An 18,805-nucleotide genomic window follows, 5' to 3' on the forward strand; every position below is an offset into this window, starting at 1 on the left:
GGGAGATCTCTGAAGGTGCTAGTTATGATTACAGTGACCTTGGGTGATGATGCTCCGTAACACGCTGACAGCACCAACGCATAACGCAGAAGCATGTCATTGGAGGCCGATGCCTTGTATTTATTGTTCCAAAAACAACGTAACAATCTTACAGTCGGATCTCGAGCAGTAATACAATCTTGTTGAATTATGTTACAAGTGAAGCAGAACAGTGGCAGTTTATCAAGGTTCAATGTGGAAGAGAAAGTTTTGGAATGTATGAAGTGTCACTTATTACCTCTGCCAAGGGAGGAGGTTATGTTTTCATGACCATTTGTTTGTTTGTTTGTCCATGTGCAAAATAACTCAAAAAGTATTGAACGGATTTGCACGAAACTTGCAGGAAAGGTTGAGAACGATAAGTATCAGATGATTAAATTTTGGTAGTGATCCGCAAATTTTTGTGGATTTTATAAAGGATTCTCGATATTTTGGGAGGTAGGGTCAATAAACTTGGGAGTTCAAGCTGTGCATTTTTCAGGTTTTCATATGTGCATTTAAGTGCGTGCTCTAGTTCCTGCTAGGTGAGGTGCGCCGCGCAGCCGCAAGTTGATGACGTATCAAAAGGCTACTGTATTGGGAAATTGGGTGACTTTCCGTATGCATACATATGAGTGGAAATCACCGATCTGTATGGAAGAACAAGATCAGTGGTGGAAATTAGCTGCCTGGCGGAGGTCTGCACTCTCAGTGTTCTCTAGTTTTGTTTTGTTTTTTTGTAAAATTAGTAGCACTGGTCACAGTCTTGATGAGATGATTATGTAATCACCTTATATCTTACACTGAGCTTCCTTTTTGAGATGAAATCAACAAGGCCAATATTTCATTTTTCGTTTAAAATCATTGCAGACTTGTTATTACCTAGCAGTGAGGACCCAGAATGGGTAATTTGTGCATATTGTCCAAACAAATGGACTGTGCTGTGTGTAATGCTTCCTCTATGTTTGATGAGGAGCAATAGATTTATTACATACTACTCTGAATATTTGTTAATTTCATTATTGTACCAAAGCAATATTATATTCAGCGTTATTGTACATCACCCATTTTTGTTGTGCAGTGCATTCTTTTTGTGTTGTGTATAGTCTGTAAGTCACAGTTTAATTTAACTGAATACCAAGGTACTAGACCTTTGCAACATGGCATTCACGATTAGTGGTACCTGAATAATAACATTATCAATTTTGTTTTCTTCATTATCCATCTATCTGTATTTGTATCTATGTAGCTGTATACAAATTTCTATCTACCATGGTATCCATCTATCCATTCATTCATCTACCTACCTACCTACCTCCTTAAAGTATACATGTTTATAAAATGGGTTCAAGAATGTAGCCAATTGGAAGCGCTGAAATGAGTCACGTGTGCTTGTATTAATTTCTCACTAACATCCACGGCCGGCGTCACAATGTTTGCACTAGCAGTGCGCACTCAATCAGTTGTTACAAGTGGGTCGCGCGCTACTACACGCGCTGTCAATCCTGTAAACAACTTCTAGTTCGGGCTGCCGGCCGGCCTTTCTTGTGTGCATAACGTGTGGCCCGGCGTACGTACATGTATACTCGTATACGTACAGTACTTTCCGAGTGCGACGTGTTTACTGGGACGAACATCTTCGGACATCTTGATTCACAAAGGTACGTGAAAAATGTTGTTAGTTTTCGACCCATTTTATAAAACAAATGATGCACAGGATTATTTTGTGGCGTTCGTGGAGACGCAGCTCACTCTCGGGTATTTACAATGTAGTGCAACATGCACTCGGCTTCGCCTCATGCATGTTTCACAATTGTAAATACCCCCGAGTGCGCTACGCCTCCACTAACGCACTCTATCCTGTGCATCATTTGTACTAACACAGAATTTATTTGTACTAATGCTTTGTATACTTTGGTATGCCCCACCCAAACGTGTACCAGTGGCATGGTGTTGTGTCCCACATCTCATCACAATTTAAGAAGAAGTGCATTTGGCATTTTTTAGTATCTGGCTGATAAGATTTTGGGCAAATCCCTCGGTTCAGAGATCAATTAAAAGTCATGGAATTTAGCTAAAAATGACATATTTCAGCTTTAACTTAGCAGGAAGGGGAGAAGGGGGAATTGTTTCGGTGAAGTGAACGTAGTGAAAGGTCTAAGCTAAAGTTCAGATCAAAGATCACTGTACTATTGTAGAAAAATAGAATGAAAAGATAACAATTATATACATTATATATATATATATATATATATATATATATATATATATATATATATATATATATATATATATATATATATATATATAGATATATATATAGATATATATATATATATATATATAGATATATATATAGATATAGATATATATACATATATATATATAGATATCGTCGCCGGTCACACGAACCGACGAATCCCTCAGGTTTGCGTAAGAATGACAATTTGAGAAAATCGCGTTTGAAGTTAACCCATTTTTGACTTATGGTTGCTACACTTTCATGTCTATAATTTCCAGGTTTTTTTTTTGTAGTACATCAGACTTCAATTCTTGCCCTAACTTGTGAAGTTTCTATCGAATTGTATTGTTAACAAATAAGCGGGAAATCGTCAAAGAGCTGCATGCATGTATTTTCGGTCTGCAAAGAACGTTGTCATTTTCCATGTGTGTCCATATGTACATGTACATTGAGCGTTGTCATTGTCAACACATGTATTACATAGTACGCGCACTGTGCGCGCGGTCAATGAACTGTTGAATCTCAAAAACTACACGCAAGTCAATGTGTACCGAACCGTCGAATCGCCTGATTGTTTAACACACGCGTCTATGGGGAAAACAAATAATTTTCACAAATGGAATTACATACTTCTACAAAAGTGATAACTACGTAAAAATTACACCGAATTACACACTGAGAATTTCAGAATATGTAGTATGGAATGTCTACTATCGAAATGATTGAAAATCTCAAAATCGAAAATTTGACCCAAAATCGAGTGATCCATTGGTTCATGTGACCGGCGACGATATATATGATTTCCAGTCATTGCTGTAGCTGGAAACATCAAGTGGTGACGTAAGTAGATGAACAGGGTAGAAATGAATTGACCATTATTCGCATGAACATTACAAAAAGTGCTGATAGGTCCAAGGTCAAGGGTTATTGCACTTAAGTTAAAAATGAAATTCTCAAGCCATATCTTTTGCTAGGAAAAACAATTGAAAATATTTTATAGCATTTGAACAGAAATAAATCAACAAAAGAACAATCAATATTGCCTGAAATGACAGGGGTAGAAGGTCAAATGTCATTTTACCAAGTCTCAAATATTTAGCTGATTTGTTTGTTTGTTTGTTTTTTGTTGTTTGCTTTGCTTTGCTTTGCCGTGATTTCGACTGTGTATAAGTCCAATAATAATATTATAATGGTGTATTACTGAATAGAAATAAAGTCCAATAATACTATCGTTTCATGTATTACTGGATAGAAATTTGATAGTCTTTGCTTACGCAGAAAAGATTAGAGGTCCAGTAGTCGGAATCAATAAACTTCATCAAAATGTTTGTGAAAGGCCAAGGTCTTGTGGCAGACATTGTGAAAACATTAGAAGCCAAAGCTACGATGTAACCCAGTCAATTGTGCAGAACAGTCAGATTGCTCCTACTTTCCTCTAATCTTTTTTTTTTTTTTTTAAACTAATTTTGTCCTACCCCTTCCCGTTTTATTTCACCTGTGCTTACCTTCTACATTTCATCGTTTATTACCTTTGTCTTTTACCCTTCTCATTACGTGAATTCCGACATTAATATGTCTCATGTGTACAATTAAATTTCTCCATCCTCATCGTTAAACATTAAAACTGATCGAAAAGAACAAATCTGATTTTTCTCAAATACTTTAATGAAGAGCGCAAAGCTTTGAAAAGATCAAAATGTTCAAAAATTTGTAACTTCGCATCAATTGGAAGCTAAGATTTCCATATTCTGAATTTGCCTCGGATATTCTGCACGTATGCTTCAGAGTCTACTCCTCAAAACTCAATGCTTGATAAGTAATGTTTTCTACTGTTGAATTTTCCTGAATATCAAGTCTGATTCACATTGAAGACAGCTGTATAAAAGGTATTGAATCTAATCAGCCTCAGGGTCAGATGCGGATGCGCAACGCAAAGAACCCGCGCGCGATCAGCGCGAGCACAGCCAGCTCATGCAATACCCGTACAGTGCTTTCGATCGACCGCAGGTTCTCCGTCGCAATATCCTCGCTGCTATGCTGCGCGCAAAGCGGCGGAGCCTACGCTGCACGCACTATACTACGCATTACCGGGTTGGAGAGAAACGGAGAGCTAAGGGGTTGATATAGGTATGGCATTGCCATGTAGATAAAACTTGTGCTATACATACAAGCACTATACACGTCTTCTACGCACTGCGGAGGCGGTTCCAGGCTGTCAATGCAAACTGCTTATTAGAAGACCTTTGAAGCCGATGAATTAACTCCAAAATTCTCTACAAACGTGGACAACCATGGCGGATGACGAGCCGACGGATAAATCCAATCCTTCGGATATCTACAACACTCCTCGAGTTGTGACCATTTGTAAGAGCGAGACAGGCTTTGGATTCAACGTTCGGGGCCAAGTGAGTGAAGGGGGTCAGTTGAAGTCGATCAATGGCGAACTCTACGCACCACTGCAACACGTAAGCGCCGTCTTGGAAGGAGGGGCAGCGGAGCGAGCTGGGATAATGAAAGGAGATCGGATCCTTGAAGTGTATGTATCACTAGATTAAAAAAAAAAATAGTCTTCCATGCATATGCTTGTTGAGGAGCGTAGTGATAAGCTACAACAATACAGGGTGACTGAAAGTAATGTAGGATATTCTAGTAACAACTAAAGAAATGGTGTAATGTTCCCTGCAGCAGTAGCTTACACGTATACATACGTGTGGGACTACTACCGTTTCCGGTGCACTTTTTACTTCTTTAATTTTGGCAGTGTAGAACAATCTGCATGTGTGTGTCTTTACAATCCAGCCACATGCATGTGGTTGTATCCATCGCCCAAGTCACTTGATACAGCTATGGATGCACATGCATACAGCCACATCAACATGCACCAATGCAATTTAAGTTTGGGCCTATTATAACGTAGCCCGACCAGCAGACGCTGTTACGCTATGCGAAAACAGCGTCTGACGAGCGCGGCATGCAGCCTCAAAGTGAGGAACCTCAACACAACTAGCACTACAAAACTTAGGAAAATGTATACTTTTCTCCTTTAAACAGAATACTTTACTCCCGTTAAATGCATGTTTCTATTACAGAAGAATAGTTCGCCACACTGGGTCCATGGAGACCACTTGCGATAAGTCCGTGGAACAAATAAATGACACTTTCTGGCGCAATTCCTGACCGTCGGTACGTCGCGACGTACCATGTACAGCGACTGGGCTGTGTATAGTTAGGTCTGGCGTGAAAGATTGTGTACCATGTGGACATGCTGGATATGATGATCAACTTCGGTAAGTTTCATTGCGTACATTTGAATACTGATAGCATCAGATGTAGAGTAAATATTGAAAAGTATACTCGTTGAGTTTGAGGTGACAAAAATGATGTTAAGTATCAAAATTCAAAGCTATCGTAATACGATTACGTCGCTCTCCTAGTGGTTGGTGGTCGCGCGCGTACAGCCCTGTCGCGACGTACCATGTACAGCGACTGGGCTGTGTATAGTTAATTATAACGCAGAAATTTTCACGGTAGGGTTCTAACGTGTTAGAATCTTGGCCCTACATTATTTTTTTGTGTATTTCGCGCTACTTCTGGTGAGCCGCTAGGCCGCTCAATGCGAAAAATTAATCATACGAAAATATTGACGTTTACAGTAAGAGGTATTAAAAGTATATATAGTAAAATCTAGGCTACAGTCCAGAATCTAAATTATTTGGTTCTAGATTCTAGTCTAGTTTACAACTCTACGATAAAAAAGGTTCATTTTTCTTATAGACAACTTTGGTTTATACTTCATTCTGAGTAACATTGTCATTTCTCGCTCTTTTCTTTTTCTATTTTTTTGTGTTGTCACAAACCTTCATCTGTTTAACTGCAAGGTTTCTCTAAGCTCTTACTTCCTACTCTAGGCCCCAGCCCCAGGTTTGCTCCATTCTGATTTCACAGTTAATATTGGCCAGCAGCATTCAGCAGCTGCCGACGGCGACGACCAGCTTATATAGTGCTACCATGCATTCCCTCCATGCTTCTGTACGTACAAATGTGAGTGTGAGAGTCACAAGCCCCGTGCCCGTAAAAGATTCCACTTCATTCATTCATCGCAAAGATCAGGGTGCAAAACCCTGTGAAGTGGTCCATCCCCCAATGCAAAAAAACTGAATGATATCTAAAGGAATCTTCAGAATTGAAGTTGACAGATTTGTACCCAGAAGAAGTAGGGAAAGAATGGTAGTTCAGTGTGAGCTCATCAATCATTGATTAGTGTACAACTTCACAGTGGATACCTCACTCACTTGTCTTTAGCTTTCTCAGCACAAATTAACAAATCACCTTCCTCCAATCAGATAAGGCTCTCATTCTGATTATAGACGGTCTTAAGTTATTCCGGTAGAGTCTGCTAATTAATGTTAAGCTTATTTCTACTTTGAACCAGCAAAGGAAAAATACTTCAAATTTCCCTTCCTATTCACAATGAAATATTACAAAATGAAGATTTTCAGTTCAAGTTGTTACACTTGCTCAAATTGTGTCAGGTTTCAAACTGACCATTGACAGCTAATGTAGTACTACTGGTATTGAAAGTACAAGGTACAAAGACCCGTTGTCTTTCAGGACTCAATTGCAATATTTTAAGAGATTTTATATCTTACCTAGCTGAAATGGTAACTGAATGATTTACCTCCCAACACTTTTACTTTTAAAAGTGAATATTAGGGTCTAACTGCCTTCTGGCCCATATTCTTGCACCATCAAATGTACATGTACATAGGATCCTAAATATAGGCATTATGTGAACATGGAAAATTTTGTGGTATGCAAATTTTTGTGGCTTTGAAGCACAACTAAACTATCACTTAAAATGATAACATTAGAATATTACGAGAGTAATACAAGATACCAAATTTTATGCACATTTCACTCTTTCATCCACAAAATTATGATCAACGAAATAAATCTGAACATTGAAATTGTCCCAGCATGAAAATTTAATGGCATGAAGAGAGACTGGGAGCCAGATGATGAAAAGGAGTGTGTGTGTGTGTGATGATCGCAGTGACATTGTTTTCACTGATTATGAAATGTAGATTTATGATAATCAGTAGTTTGCGCACTGTTGATTGACTGTTGCCATATGTTGCAGTAATTCTGTCTTGATTCCACAGAATAAACAACATGCAAAAATCATCTTACCTTGCAGAATACGAAAAATAACTTATGAATATCCACTTTTACCCTATTGAAGGCTAAAAACTGTATGTACTGAGAGTGCTGTCTGGCAAAACTATCAAAGAGCCAGTATCAATGCTGTCTATAAAGATACAGAGGACATAGGAGACTGTGTGTAACTTGCAATGTATCCTACATATGAATAGGCAATAACAGGTCACTGTATGGTGATTGATTTTTTTGTCCCCGCCGAACGAGCTCGAGCAGGGGACTATGAAACGGGCTCCGTACGTGTGTGTGTCCGTGTGTCCGTTCGTGTGTGCGTCTGTGTGTGATCAAAATCTTCAATTTGCTACTTCGGCACTCTGTCATTTATGAGCCAATTTTGATTCTGTTTGCTTTATATGATAGCACTACATGGGAGCTTTGAAACTTCTACACAGAATTCAGTCATGACCATTGACCTTGACCTTTGACCTATATTGTACATTTTGCTACAAAATGCTACTCCTTCACCATTTCTAACCCGATTTCGATTCCGTTTGCTTTATGTGATGGCACTAGGTGAGGGCTTCAAAACTTCTACACAGAATTTTGACCTTTGACCTTGATTTTTGATCCATATTGTACATTGGTTACAAAATGATACTCCTTTGCCATTTCTAACCCGATTTCGATTCTGTTTGCTTTATGTGATGGCACTACAGTAGGTGAGGGCTTCAAAACTTCTACACAGAATTTTGACCTGGACTTCTTTGACCTTTGACCTTGATTTTTGACCTGTATTGTACATTTTGCTACAAAATGCTACATGTACTCCTTCGCTATTTCTTACCCAATTTCGATTCTGTTTGCTTTATGTGATGGCACTAGGTGAGGGCTTCCAAACTTCTACACAGAATTTTAACCTTTGACTTCTTTGACCTTTGACCTTAATTTTTGACCTACATTTTGTTGTACATTTTGCTACAAAATGCTACTCCTTCGCCATTTCTAACCCGATTTCGATTCCGTTTGCTTTGTGATGGCACTAGGTGAGCGCTTCAAAACTTCTACACAGAATCTTGACCTTTGACTTCTTTGATTTTTGACCTATATTGTACATTTTGCAGCAAAATGCTACTTCCGGCGGGGACATATACTCACCGCGTAATTTCTACTTTTCCTTGTTTTCTCTTTTTTTTTTTCTTTTTTTCTTTTTTTTTTTTGGGGGGGGGGGGAGGGGCTATCTACAATGTACAGCGATATTTTAAGTTGTCTTTATCTGCTTTCTGTGGCATTGGACCGTTGTCTTGTCAGTTTTCCTCTCTTTTTTATTTTCTTCTATATTTTGATAGCACTTCTAGTGATTGTGCTAACCCTGAACCTCTGGCATGGCTTTCCATTCTTTGTTCTTCTTGGAACTGTGACTCTTATTTCATCGCTTTCTGTATGGCTTACCAGACTGCTCTGTCTGCTGTGCCTTCTTGTCTCGCTTCTGTCCTACCACTGATACATCTGAACTCTCACCAGATTTCTGCGTCAGTTCAAGGGCATTGACCTTTCATGTCAATACCCTGTGATAGGACTGGTTTTGGCTGAAAAATTGTTTTCGATGGCAGGGTCCTACAAACCAACTTGTAAGCTTCTTCCGGGGTAACTAAAGCTCGGTCTCGGGCAAGTCAAGTTAATGAACGCTAGTCTGTGTAATTACAATCTAATGTGTACCTGCATAACACTCATTTACGGATGCAATGTATACATTGCATGGTATGCAATGTCATGATACACATGCAGCTGTACCAATTTGATGGGAAGAGAAAACTCGTTACATTAGGGTTGGAGGGAATCTGACAGTAGCCTTTCTTTGTCTTGTTTTTGTTTTGATTTTGTTTTTGTTGTTTTGGGGAGGGGAAGGGTTGCTGGTATTTCGGAATAATACAAGAATTTCTGTTCCAGTCCATAGTTTGATTGTTTGGATTTTAATACATGTACAATACAACAAATATTTCAGTTATTGTACTGAAATCTTTAGTACTTTGTATAAAGACCTACAAGTCTCAAGAATGTGATACATGCACTGCACATTATATGCAATACTGTATTGGCATTCAATATTTTGTAGGTAATAATCATACAGACAAGAATACTGATTATGCCAGTGCTGTATCCACACATAGAGGAAAACAAAGAGAAAGTGATCAAATGTAGAGCTGTTGTAACTTTTTTAGTCACTGTGCAAGGTGTGGGCCCTGATGTTATTGTGCAGCTTTAAAAAAAAAAACGCGCCATGATTTGTTTTAAGACATTTACTGAGCAATGTAAGTGTAAGAATGCTTCATAATTCAACAGAAGCAACATTGATTCCCCCTCTCCCATAAAAGAAAATGGTCAGTAGAAAATTGACCTAAGGTCAGAGTCATGTTTTCGTTTGTTTGTTTGTTTTTTGCATTTCTTGAGAGTGTGTGCTGTTGTATTCCCCCCCCCCCAACTTTTCTTGTGATGGTACTATCTTGAGCCTGCTGCAGGTTTCAACAAGTCTGTCCTAAATTCCAAAAGGAATCCCTCACCTTTTTAGCATGGAGGACAGGCTCCACCATAAGTGAATTGAGCTGGATGTCATTCTGTGCCCACTGTTTTCACCAGGCCTCTTTTTGCCCAGACACTTGACGACAGACAGTTGGAAGAGCAACCCGCAGAAAATGTTAACAGCCTCACCGGCATTTAAAGATCCTACCACTGAACTTACAGTCCTCATGAGGCGTTTTCACATCAGCCCGATAAAAATACAAGCTCGAGATATTTTTCGCGATGGCAAATTAGCGCGCTATTTGATTGATTACTTTATTGTCCACTCTGGAAATTCTTTATACATTGGATATTACAACAAAATAAACATTCAATACATCACAGATACACCACAGACACATCACGGAATACTAATAAACCCCACTCTTGTGAACATACAGTATCATATGCATCATAATGACATAATACATTGTACATTACCCAACATTTACAATTATACAAAAACTATTGATATACAACTGTATATCACTTTCATATAATTATTCCACTCGTAAATTATTTTATTAATATCCTTTTATACATCATCATTATACACCAAACAATATATCACCTACATATCCTAATATATATTTTTATAATTCACTCCAAAGTATCCCCCCCCCCCAAAAAAAAAAAAAAAAAAATTTCATTTCCTATTGACATCAGCCCGAACATTACAGTATCAAATAGCGCGCTAGTTCGCATTAATTATCCTACTATTTCGGAAATTTCCCGCGTTGGACTCGAGAAATTTTCTCGATCAATTAGCGTGCTAATTTGTATTCACATTATCAAATAGCGCACTATTTCATGATCGGGTTAATTTCCCAAGTCAGAAAATAGCGCGCTATTTCGAAACATCGGGCTGATGTGAAAACGCCTATCCTGCCAAAGTGATCAGCCATGCAGTTTCTTGAATGATTGCCATAATAATCTTACTTTAAAAACACTTGAATGATCTGAAGTATGACTGAAGGTTATAATCACCATTTAGCATCTATATCAATGATCTTTTTTATCACCACAATCATTTTTTCATTTTTTTTTTTTTTTACATATCAGCCTTCGACAAAGTCTGAGTAGTTGGCTGAAGTCTTTCTTGAATCTGTTTCTTTTCATACATTGCCAGATACACCAGATATAGATATGTGTACACTGCCTCTCTCAGCCATGATATGTGAACTTAAAAAGTATTCATGACTGCAGTATACATGGATTTTACTATTTAAACTGTTCTTACAAATCACAAAGTGACTACTTTTTGAAGTCAAAGATTAGCCTTGGAATGTTTACTGAAACCCATGGTATCATGGATTCCTGACAGTAGAATGATTTGAATAAAATTTCGGAAGTGCCTCCTTTTATACGTAAATCAAAGATGAGCCTTGTAATGGTACAGTAACCCATTGTTGACAGACAAGAACCTGGTGTAGTGGTCCTGTGTACAGTCTGAAATTGAGATTCTGACTTTCAGAGGCAAAGGGTTTTAAATATCTATGCTGATGCGGCATTATTTCATCACCTTTCAAAAATTGCTTTGTCATTCCGTATGAGAGGGAAGACCAGAATGTGTCAAAATTACTAAATTTAAATTTTTGTGTGGGCTCCTCACTACCAGTGAGAATAATAATGACCTCATTAAACCATTTGTGATAATTATTCTAATGATAATAAAATACAGTAATAGTAAAGATAATGATTATGATAATGATAACACTTATAGATGACATCCACAGTTTATAGTTTTACATTGTATGTAATATACAGGCTATACAATGTAAGTGCTATTTCAAGCAGATCTAAATAAAACTTAACAAGGATTATTTTTAGTACCATCATCATACCGTGATATAATGAGTACTGTATCAATGTGCAATACCGTAGTTTGTTGATCTTCGCCATGGACATACTTTTGTTTTGTTTAGTTTTCTCTAAGGAAATCCTGCTTTCATGTCCCATGTAGCTAAATTGTATATCCAGTATGTGTAATGGCTACAGGGTGAATGTGTTTGTTTGTTTTTTTTTCTGTCACCCGCTATGCTCATCCTAGCATAAGCATGACCAAACTTATTGATGCTTGTAACTATGCTACATATATTTAAATCTATCTGAATTTCTATGATAATCGGCTTTGCAATACTGCATACGGCATATTAATCAAAATTTAGCGAGTCTAATTTTTCACAAATGAAGACTTTCTGACAATGTTGTGAGTGTTTGTAAATATTCTATCTTTGTTTCATTTCTCAGGTTTCTTTCTTATCATTCTTACTCTGTAAGGCAATGAATTCATCATCGATTCTCAAGACACTCTGGCAGTCAAATGCACTCACTTTGTGATAGCCATACATACAGTATTCTCTCTCTCATGGTAATATTTTATGCAAACAGGTGTTGTGTGTGTTTGGCTAACATGTAGCAGCCGTGTCACCCCATGGTAAATCTTGTGTGAGATACAAGTGTGCAATGTGTATATACTCAGCAGATGTACTCAAAGTTCTACAGTCAGGAGTGGCAGCCTTTCTTTTTTTCAGTCAGTCATATGTGCACTTTCAGTTTATGATATTTTATATATAAAAATATATGAAAATACAAATAAATATACAAATATTTGCCATTCTGTCTTACCTATCCAATAGAAGAAATGAAGTACAGTATATGCGTAGGTTAGATACTTGTAATTTCATAGATCCCATACAAATGTAACATGGAAAATCATGTTTAATACTTGTATTCAATATTGAATATGTTAGACTTTCAAAAGGAACGTAGTCACAGTGTGGTATATAAAGCCCATTATCATACCTGCCAAATTTCACACAATCATCATGGTTTAATTGTTTTATTAGATTATTTAATTTGTTCATGTTTTTCTTTCTTTCTCCTTAGTATGTTTTTCATTCTTACTCCTTTGATAGTCACAGTGCAATGTACAGTCTGTATGTGGCATTTGAGGTATTTTATCATACAATGTACCTGCCAATTTTCACGTAATTCTCATGATTTACATTGTATTATTTTGATATCCAATGATTTTATATTTGGTAGTCTAGTGGATATGACGTCTGTCTGGTGATCAGGAGGTCATTGGTTCAAGTCTAATCTGATTACATTCTATGCCCATGATGTTTAACACTGCTACTGCTAAAATGCTGAATAATCTGTTATGCTTTACATCAGTTTAGGGCAATTTGTCAATCAGTTGCAATCAGGAAACAAAAACAAACACGACTTTAAAACACAAAAAAATATCAGTTTACACTGTGCGTAGTATTAGGCATAAAATATTCTTTGTTTTTCCTAAATTATTTTTCTCCACCAAAAAATGAAATATGATCATTTTGATGGCCGGAATGTCTCCCCCCCCCCCCCCCCCCAAAAAAAAAAAAAAAAAAAAAAAAAAAAAATGGTTAGTGTCAACCCATGCCAAATGCAATCCCTACATGTGATACAACAGTCTAGTGGCAGGGAATTGGGGCACCACAATCATGGACAAATTTGCTGTGAGTGTGTAATGTCCTGTCTGTTCGTTACTGTTCAGAGTGTTTTCTTCTGGCGTTGTGGCGCTTGAAATTGTGGATAACACAAATGTATGAGGAAGTGTTCAGACAGGGTGACAATCTCATCTTGTGCAGTTGATGTGTGGGGGATGTTAATATTAGCCCATAATAGGCCCAACAGAATGTCTACGAGGATAATCAACTGAGTCCTTTTTTTTTTCCACGAGTTGGAAGAGAAAAGATTCATGTAAATGTGTGTGCATTGTCGGTTGCAGGTGATTGTGCATTATTATCTGAAATGCGGCCTGGGATTGGTTTCAATTCGCAGCAGCAAATCGATTTTGACACAATTTGAGAGTCATTGCAGCGCAGCGCTCGTGCAGCCATCCGCTCCATCTCCTCATCCCGTCCCAACCCGGCATATTGCCATTTCCGCCTCGCAACGATGCAATATTTCAAGCCCGCTGGCTGCTTGGTGTTGACCAAGATTGCCAAGTTTAATTGAAATCTTAAATACACCTGCAAGGCCTATTGGGGAGGGAGAGAGAGGTAAACATCTCGATAGAAAGTGAAAGAGAAGAGAGATAAAATGAGAGAGAGAGGGGCGAAAGAGATCTTTATCCTGGTTTCAATTTTAACAGCTCATCTGCTGTGCCCAAAGTTGATGAGCACTTTCTTTTAATTGTGATAGCGAAGACCAATCGGTACATGACCAGGTTTGACCCGTGTGCAATGCGAGGAATACCAATGCATGAATACGGTGAGATCAGAGGATTATTAGACTATAAAGCTGTTAGCCTCAAGATTTCATGGAATTCGTACGATAGTTTTGCTCTGGACTTGGTTTGCCGATTATTTGGTTTCTTTTCCAAGAGCCTGAAACTACATTGTAATTCACGCTGTTACTGTATTTTCTATAAAGAAGGTATTGAGAATTATGATCAGAAGAATCCAGTTGCTGTCAGTCATGTCCAAGACACCTGTCTTCAAGGGTTTTCCCACAAAACATATTAGGAAGTGGTGATAGTGATATTGAAATAGTGAAGTGATTTCAATAATTTGAGCAATTTAAATGACAAACTGAGATTTCTGACCAATCAAGTGCTCTCAAGAGGCAGATTCACTGTACACAACTTTTTTTCTGTGTGGTGTATTTTATCTGATGACATTCACAAGTTGCAGAGAGGTGCATTTTTAACAAGTTGAGAAGCAAGAAGCACATGCTTTCAGCCTCCCCCCTTCTCTATTCCCATTTGGAACTGATGTCATGGTTCAAGCATTACAAAATATTCCTTGATTACTGCACTCAGCATAGTGCAGTCATTTGGCTTGACCAGTGTCTGATCTCTGTTTCTAGACTAGTAAGAAGAAGAAAATTAAACTTAGTCTGCTTTTAGCCACTAGTCAAGACATAAATTTGGTAAATACTTCATTTTCTTTCTTCAAATGATAGATGAACTGAAAGAGTAGGGCCTACAACATTTTGCTTTCAAATTCTGTGTAGGTTAAGGGAGGGGCAGAGGATATGCAAGGGAATTTTATAATGTACACATCCGAGAGCCACGATTTCCTCCCGTGTATAGGGCTCTGTACTCTGACGGCCACAAGGACTTTTCGAGAATTACGAGCGCGTCATTGAGCGCTAGTGTCTCTGCCTTCCTTGTCAGCGTGTGATGTACGGTAACCTTACACCTGTCAAACTACTTGTGTCATCTGCTACATCAGGCAATCATTACTCGCATGAGAAGCGTTCGATCCGCTGTCCGTGCCAAAGATGTCTGCTTACATCATACCGTCCTAACTGGGCATGTCGGCATTGTAATTACACCCCACTTGACGATCTGCGTCAATTTACATTTTCATAGTAGGCAATCAAAAGTGTGTGTGTTGGGGGGGGGGGGGTTGTGTTGGGGGAAGAGGACCCTGACGCTAAAACACAATCCATGATACATACACCACCCAAACTGTCTCACCACATTTTGATATCACCCTCTTTTTTTTTTCTTCTTCTTTTTCATCTTCTTCCTCCTCCTCCTCCTCCTCCTCCTTCTTCTTCTTCTTCTTCTTCTTCTACTTCTTCTTCTTCTACTTCTTCTTCTTCTTCTTCTTCTTCTTCTTCTTCTTCTTCTTCTTCTTCTTCTTCTTCTTCTTCTTTTTCTTCTTCTTCTTCTTCTTCCTTTATCTCTTCTGCCAAAAAGTTTTGAAGAAGGCTCTAGGGTGAAGTGTTTATTTCAGATTGTGAAAGCAAATTTCAACACTTGTATTGAATAAACTCCGTACTGTATGAGTGCAGGTTGAGAAAGCTATCCCAAGCCTAAGTAGGTAGTTTCAGGAAAAGAGTTAGTTTCATGATAATTTGATCTGCTCTGATCATGATACAGCTAGCTACACGTATGTATTGATCAGATTTGTTTGAAACTGGGAGGGCTTAATTAATTCAGGAAAGTTGCAACAGAACACATTTTGCCATTTCATGTGCATGTACCACAAATAGTACAGCTAAAATATCGGTTTTGTTGTGTGATATTTTCATTACAAGTGAGATATGCCCATACGCTTTAAAAACATCAAAATATTGGAGATTGGAAATGATACATTTCTCTGTTTGTTTACAGTTGCCAAAAATTTTGTTTTACATGCCTGTTATATTTTTTTTTTCCAGTGACAAAGCAAGCAGTATTTTGTCCAAGTTTTAATATCCTGTCATCATAGATGTACACACATGTATGTACATACAATGCTTTAATTTGTATCCTCTGTGATGCATGAATCTTGGGCAGAGTCACTAAGAAATTATTCCTGTTTCAGAAAATAGGGATTCTGGAGAATATCATGCAACTTGCAAGTAAGCTATCAAACATCCAATAACCAAAATGATTTTGTATTGGTGCCCATCAAATCGCATCTGTAATTATAAACAGCTGTATCATCACTTGATTATCAAATTGAATTTTCCCAATATTTTGCCTGTTTTGTGTGAATGTTATACTGACTCATGCTGTTGCAGTATTGCATTTTGGCAATCAATGTTTTTCCTGTTGAATATGCGCTTCAGATGGCTTTTTGACCAATTGTTGCTGTACAAGGTGACCACTTACGGTGTGATTGCCTCTTTTCACACAATGACCTGTACACGTATGTAATAACAGGAGTAGTGATGAATGGAAACCTACCCAAGCTTTATTACCTTGCCACAAGCTCTTTGCAGGCTTGCCTTGGGAACTGTGAGTATAGACCGATTCAAGTGACTGTTCATGGAAGTGCGCCCTCTTAAGGCGACGCCATTACTGGGGGCCAACCAGGCCGGGTCGGCAAGCGCCGTGCGTGCGTGGCAAGGGTGCCAGCGGCAGCCAGTGCTTTTACCACCCGGCGCCAGCCGGCCAGCTAGCTATCTCCGGCGCTGGCAGCGATCGACGCATCTGGATTTGTGACAACTCTAACGTCTACTTTTTTTTTTTCGTTAGCTAATTAATAAAATTAAACAACTTATACTGGCTATGAGCGAATGGGTACATGGCATATGCGGCTGTAGCCAAAACTTGAACTTCAAGGTAAATATCGGTACGATCCGTGAGTGGAATTGTAACACGTTAGACTCTATTTCTTTTGCGATGACTTGGGTACTCGCGTGTAAGCTTAACATTAGATCTATTCACATTTGTGTAAGAGGATAAAAAACACCTGGGGAGAACTATGGCTAGGCGCAGACAGACGTGTAGATAGTAAGCCTAGACTGTTGAGCAGTTAACTGATATAATAAATACAAATAATGAATCAGTTTTGAGCTAGATAGTAGATATGGCGCTATCAAAGCAACTAATAAGATCAGTTAACTTAAACCTTTTTAGGTTTTTGCCTTTTCTCGGACCAGTGGGGTAAAGTCTGTCTAACGTTTTTTAGATCTTGTCTAGAATTCTAGGCAACAGTCCAGACTAGATCTAGACCCGTCTAGACCTATTGACTTCTACCTAGAACCCTCTAACGTTAGCTACATCCTATATCATTTTCGGTTGTCACAACTTCCGGCAAGTCTAAGTAAACCAAACTGAAGGCAAATCTAGGCGTTTCTAAGCCGTACAAACTTAAGAAGTTAATTTACGTCGCCTGATGTCAACAACCAAACATTCTACTGTTTAAGGTCTAAGTAACCTTGCATTTAACATCGCGCTAACGCCTAAAATTATAATCTACAAAAGTGATTTTCAAATCAAACTTTCTTAATATGAATTATGCTTATGAAACGCGGATGTTTGCCACCATTCATGGCAGTTTAATATCTATAAGTATCACTTTATCAAAAATTAATTCAAATTCAGAGTTCCAGGCCCAAATTGAATATGGTCAATTTAATGCTGAACGCTTAGTGCAGAAGTAAAAATTTACAATATAAGATTTTTTTTTTTACACATCTTGAAACATACATTTGGCTGTAGTGTAGGCTTTAAAATGTTTGTCATATACAATGTAGTACTCGTATACTAGTACTAGTAGCCAAGAAGTGTATTCTAACTTTTGTAAGTATTGCACCAAGCATTAAAAAAAAAAAAATATATATATATATATATCTATATATTTAATTAATTCTTAAAATCTTTCATCTGAACCTGTCTTCTAAAATGAACAACTTTATTTCACGAATATGAATATGCAGTGATTTAGCCTAATCAAATAGAGAATCTATTAGGCATAGGCGCAAGGCCATATATTATATTCATCATGCGTCAGTAGTGTCTGAATTCCACACACTGACGTGCAGCTTCCATTTCCGTTTTTTTCGCCTGTTATTTTATTTTGTGCACCCAAACAACTGCACAATATGTGTTTTTTTTCTGATCCTTTGAAGCTTTCATTAATTTTAGATCGATATGTCTGAATTACTCAATTTGTCCAAAAGAAAGGCATTAAATGCCGCTGAATGACTTTTCCACAGTGAGTAAAACAATCACAATTTTAGCGCGGCGGTCGCCGACCCAGCGGCCGCCGGCGGCGCATGCGGCCGCGCCCGGCTAACTATGCGCGATGGGTACGCTGGGCTGCTAGCTGCAAGTGCAACTCGCTGGGTAGCTAGCTCGCTGGGAGCCCCCGTTGGCCCCCAGTTATGGCGGCCGTTATAGCGCCGCTAGCGGCGGTAGGTGAATAGGCCATCGAAATTGAAACGGTCTATAAGTTCCAAGCTAAGGTCAGTGGGATGGTTATACAACAGCTCCCTCGGATGTGTGCTTAGTTATTCATAGCACTATTACATTTGAGCCTTCTTCCCTCCTTTTGAACAGCAGGCAGTTTAATGTTGGTGTATCTATCACATATCTGTGCATAAGTGGTATCCAACAAG

At 38.3% G+C, this 18,805-nt stretch overlaps 1 protein-coding gene across 1 annotated transcript in view; it reads left to right on the plus strand.

Annotated features, from left to right (window-relative positions):
• Window positions 1–4,451: 4,451 nt before the first annotated feature.
• The window catches only part of LOC140231024 (sorting nexin-27-like), a 123,458-nt gene continuing 109,104 nt past the window's right edge, over window positions 4,452–18,805 (plus strand). Inside the window, exon 1 of the mRNA XM_072311177.1 lies at window positions 4,452–4,796. Within this exon, the coding sequence (XP_072167278.1) occupies window positions 4,552–4,796 (245 nt within the window). The 5' untranslated portion in view covers window positions 4,452–4,551. The remainder of the gene's footprint in view (window positions 4,797–18,805) is intronic.

The sequence above is a fragment of the Diadema setosum genome, chromosome 7, assembly GCF_964275005.1.
Source record: "Diadema setosum chromosome 7, eeDiaSeto1, whole genome shotgun sequence".
Taxonomy (NCBI): domain Eukaryota; kingdom Metazoa; phylum Echinodermata; class Echinoidea; order Diadematoida; family Diadematidae; genus Diadema; species Diadema setosum.